At 44.0% G+C, this 5,000-nt stretch overlaps 1 protein-coding gene across 1 annotated transcript in view; it reads left to right on the top strand.

Moving 5' to 3' along the window:
• Positions 1-289: 289 nt before the first annotated feature.
• pecam1a (platelet and endothelial cell adhesion molecule 1a) overlaps positions 290-5,000 on the top strand; it is a 25,178-nt gene continuing 20,467 nt past the window's right edge. Inside the window, exons 1-3 of the mRNA XM_072442316.1 lie at positions 290-356; positions 2,022-2,045; positions 3,732-4,025. Of these exons, the coding sequence (XP_072298417.1) occupies positions 290-356; positions 2,022-2,045; positions 3,732-4,025 (385 nt within the window). The remainder of the gene's footprint in view (positions 357-2,021; positions 2,046-3,731; positions 4,026-5,000) is intronic.

Below are 5,000 nucleotides of genomic sequence, written 5' to 3' on the forward strand. Positions count from 1 at the left end.
TTAAAACCTGAATCCCAGCATGCAGCACTGTTTTGTGAAGTAGTTCATCTCCACTGCACCATTTGGAATTGCTCTGATCTGGTTTGATTTCTTGTGTAAACTCAGAGACAACCTTGAGTGTAAGTTTGCAGTACTAACATTAGGCAGATAAGACAGTGGATTAGTGGAGCAGTGAAATGACAAGGTCACCCCTGCAGACCTCCTCTCTCCACCCAAAGATCTGTGCATGTCTTTACAGCACACTCAGTGCCAGGGAAAAGTAGCTCAAATCAAAGTGTCTGGGAGCATAATGCAGAAAACCCGCTGCAGAGAAACGTCTTCTGTTGGTCTTCACCGCCTCACGGTGGTCAAGCGCGGTACTGCATGATCAGTGTGCAGAGATTTCACACAGGCTTTATTGTTATATATCTGATATTACTTAAATTTGTGTAATATTAGAGAGAAATAATAATTATAAAATGCTTGGAATAGAGCCTTTTTAACAAGTACTCGGTGTATGTAATATGTGGCTATGTGATAAATAAAATAAAAGGTAAATTAATTGCTGTGGGACAATCTTTGCCAGGGATTTAGAATACATACTTTACAAATGAGTCAGGACAAACAGAACTGTGCATTTAGGTTTTAATTCAGAGATGCGTTTCAAACACGAGTTTTGTGCTTCGCTCTTTGATTCTGCAGAAATCCACAAGGTTTTTCAGCCCCTGCGTCTTTGTTTGTTCTGATGTCCTTGATTGGCTAATCCGGTGTTTTTCAACCTTTTTGATTTGCAGTACACTTATTTTATGTTGACAAGGAACACCAGCCTTGAAATTAATGTCAGGTTTCAAAAGAAGGTGAGATTGAAGCAGATTTGTATATAAAAATATTCTTTACACACTCTGTTTCTAAATGAGGTCTTTGACTTGACTATCATTAAACAAGAAAATAGTAATAATTCCCAATATACTACAGTAAACAGATTGATTTAGCTAGTACTCGGTTTAGGGGGTACTCAGCGTGTGAGAAAGAGCTTACTGAGTTCTTGAGACAAAAAATACTTTGGGAAACTGCTCTAAAATATCACCAATGCCTTTTTCTTTTGGCACAAACCTTTGTTCGGGACACGTCAAAAATATGCCTGCTAAATATCCTAAATTAAATCCTGCTAAACTCAAATTGTATCTTGACAAGCTTCAAATACTGTTTTAATGGTTTTGTCACATATTCACAGCTTTCAACTTCTTGTTAAAGGTGACATTTTGAAAGCCCATTAAAAACATATAATAAACATGAAATATACCCAGATATACTTCATACATTGTAACTGTCCGCATAAGTAATTAGGCTTAAATATAGTATTAAGAGGCAAAATGATTTCCCAAACATTATTACAAAATATACTTGACTTACGGAAAATAAATCATCACTTTAAGAATATATGGCTCACATGTGAAGACCAGAAAGTAAATAAAGTTTGATTTAACTAACACCCTGAAAACGTACTGAAGCATTTGTTTTATGCTTCAAATTTACAAAAAAGACTGAACTTTGTAGCAGTTTTTACCATTTATAGCGACAAAACAGTGCATTTCAGTCCCTGCAGCTCAGTTCCTTCCATTGCCCATCACTTTGAAACACTTTAAACGATGTTAATAACGCTCACATCTACTACCCATATAGCCCTATCTAATGCTATAAAAGGACATTCTTTAAATCTCCTAATGGAAGGCTTTCCTCTGTGATGAATACAAAAAGAATAATCCTGAGGAAGTTGAGCCGTTTCCTGTGTTTCCTAACGTGCCGGCCCGCGATAAGACGCTCAGACACCACCTCGCTTTCCTCCCGCCTTAATCTGTCCTCCTCTGCCCTTGTGCCGTCGTGCATTACATATCCACACCAACCGCAACTCAGGATGGACCCCCGACCACCAAACTGGCTGCTTTTAATCGCCGGGCTACTGCACTGTAAGGATCCACAAATGTACGGATGATATTTGGACTGGCATTTTGGTTTCTAATTTGCGTTTTTTGTCTTTGTAGGGCGGTGTGCCGAAGTGCAAACATGTAAGTGATTTCGTTTTATGCTTTTATGATTAGTAACAAGTCTGTGTGTCATCTGGGCAATGTTTAAATGTCCTTTTTTAATGAATTAATAATAAAGTCTCATGAGCTTGTAGTTTAACAGTAGCAAATTTCAGCTTTTCCCAGTCTCTGATGTGGAACATAATTGGCTTATTTTTACCTCAAAGATTTTATTTTTAAACTCTATTACAGCATGCCCAAAAGGACTCATTGATATTTTTGGATGTGATAAACGTCGGGGTTTATAAATACACAAATGTTCTCTGATTTGGTGTCAGAAGCCTCGATGAAATGATAAAACCACAATGATCTTTGTGTCCCTCTTCTAGTGGTCACGTCCCTCATGCTAGACTAATGTGGAGAATGTCCCGCTTTTTCCATTGATACAGCATGAATCCAACATAGAAAACATGATAAAAACATGATAATATATTGTTTTCCAGCAACTTTTTGGGTGTGCTGACTTTCACAGTTGAAATATGTGGGCATTTATTCCTTTTCTAATCCATCTCTGAGCGTTGGGAGCTTGAAATGAATAAAAACGAACAATCATTTAGTGTTATTGGCGGTAATCATTGACAGAGTCCGTCCCTGTAACATATTGTCCCTCTTCTTCTACAATTCGAGGTGGTTTCTTTAGTTGCAAAAGGCAGAAAAATGTGAAAACATTTGAGTCGAATCGTGATTGGATCGTCATTCACAAAGAAGCCAAATCCTGAATCACTTGATAACAATGAAAACTTTTCTTATAAAACTAGAATTTAACCATTTAAAAGATCTAACTATGAATCCAGATTGTGATTTTACTGTGTGTGATCAACTTTATAATGGTATTTCTATTGGTTTTATAGAACGCTTTTGTTGTTTTGGTCTATCTTTTCCCTCTCATGTTAACATCATTACACTTAGGACTTTGAGTTTTAAAAGGTTAGTTATATATTTATTCTAAGTATTATGGTTGACTGTAATCTAAAACAGGGGTTCCCAAACTTTTTAGGCCGAGACTCCTAAAATAACCATGTAACCGACTCAGGACCCCCACATTAACATGTAAATCTTTTCAAATTGGGTTTATTTGTATTTATTCAAGTAATTTTTAAATTTCAATAAAAACACAGAGTTTTCAGTACAAACATTGTTTGGGAACCACTGATCTATAGGTCTCATCTTTTCACACAACTTGGTTCAAATTGTTCTTTTTTTGATTGTGTGCATAGTCTTTTTGTAATAAATAAATCAAATAAATCACAATTCAAATAGTGTTTTTATTCAGTCTTTTTTATGCACAGGAACCATGTATGCTGACAAAATATGTTTTCTTGCTTTTATTTAGCCTCATTTCTGTGTCTCTGTTGTTTTTCCGACCGTGCAGGGCTTAGTTAGCTGTTAGTTATTGTTTGCTTACAGCAGAGGGTGATAAAGGACACTTCCACTCACCTCAAAACAACGATTTCGCTCAACACAGACTCATAAACATATTTTTTTAAATAGAGAAAGATAAAGAGTTCAACCGTGTGTGATCCCAAAGTTTGTATCAGTGATTAATGTGGATGCAGCTGCAGCGTTCCTATTCTATATCTGGTTATCTCCAACTGTTTACTTCATTTTCTCTTTTTTTAATTCTAAAAGTTATGATATCATTGTATAAAACTCCTTCCTTGTCTGTAGTGTACATCATAGACCACGTGGGACTGACCTTCATCCCCAGCAGCGCGGTGGAAAGCGGCACGAACGTTACTTTGCAGTGTGAGGCGAGCATCAGCAAGGACTCCGCCTCCGAGCCCGCCTACCGCTTCAAGTTCACCAAAAACGACCAGGTGATCAGCTCCTTCGACACGCGCGAGGACAAGGCCCAGTATGAGCTGTTACCGGCCCGAGCGGCAGACTCTGGCAGCTACGGATGTCACGTCACCGTCAAGGAGAAGAGCAAGAGCAGCCTGGAGAGGAGGCTCACGGTCACAGGTGAGGGGCGGGCTTCCACAGGTGAGGGGCGGGCTTCCACAGGTGAGGGGCGGGCTTCCACAGGTGAGGGGCGGACTTCCACAGGTGAGGGGCGGGCTTCCACAGGTGAGGGGCGGGCTTCCACAGGTGAGGGGCGGACTTCCACAGGTGAGGGGCGGGCTTCCACAGGTGAGGGGCGGGCTTCCACAGGTGAGGGGCGGGCTTCCACAGGTGAGGGGCGGACTTCCACAGGTGAGGGGCGGGCTTCCACAGGTGAGGGGCGGACTTCCACAGGTGAGGGGCGGGCTTCCACAGGTGAGGGGCGGGCTTCCACAGGTGAGGGGCGGGCTTCCACAGGTGAGGGGCGGACTTCCACAGGTGAGGGGCGGGCTTCCACAGGTGAGGGGCGGGCTTCCACAGGTGAGGGGCGGGCTTCCACAGGTGAGGGGCGGACTTTCACAGGTGAGGGGCGGGCTTCCACAGGTGAGGGGCGGGCTTCCACAGGTGAGGGGCGGGCTTCCACGAGTAAGGGGCGGGCTTCCACAGGTGAGGGACGGGCTTCCAGAGGTGAGGGGCGGGCTTCCACAGGTGAGGGACGGGCTTCCACAGGTGAGGGACGGGCTTCCACAGGTGAGGGACGGGCTTCCACAGGTGAGGGGCGGGCTTCCACGAGTAAGCGGCGGGCTTCCACTGGTGAGGGGCGGGTTTCCACAGGTGAGAGGGGGGCTTCCACGGGTGAGGGGCGGGCTTCCACAGGTGAGAGGCAGGCTTCCACAGGTGAGGGGCGGGCTTCCACAGGTGAGAGGCAGGCTTCCACAGGTGAGGGGCGGACTTCCACAGGTGAGGGGCGGGCTTCCACAGGTGAGGGGCGGGCTTCCACAGGTGAGGGGCGGACTTCCACAGGTGAGGGGCGGGCTTCCACAGGTGAGGGGCGGACTTCCACAGGTGAGGGGCGGGCTTCCACAGGTGAGGGGCGGGCTTCCACAGGTGAGGGGC

This window comes from Eucyclogobius newberryi, unplaced genomic scaffold (assembly GCF_026437365.1).
Source record: "Eucyclogobius newberryi isolate DKJ021-1_F unplaced genomic scaffold, fEucNew1.0.hap1 SCAF_13, whole genome shotgun sequence".
Lineage (NCBI taxonomy): Eukaryota > Metazoa > Chordata > Actinopteri > Gobiiformes > Gobiidae > Eucyclogobius > Eucyclogobius newberryi.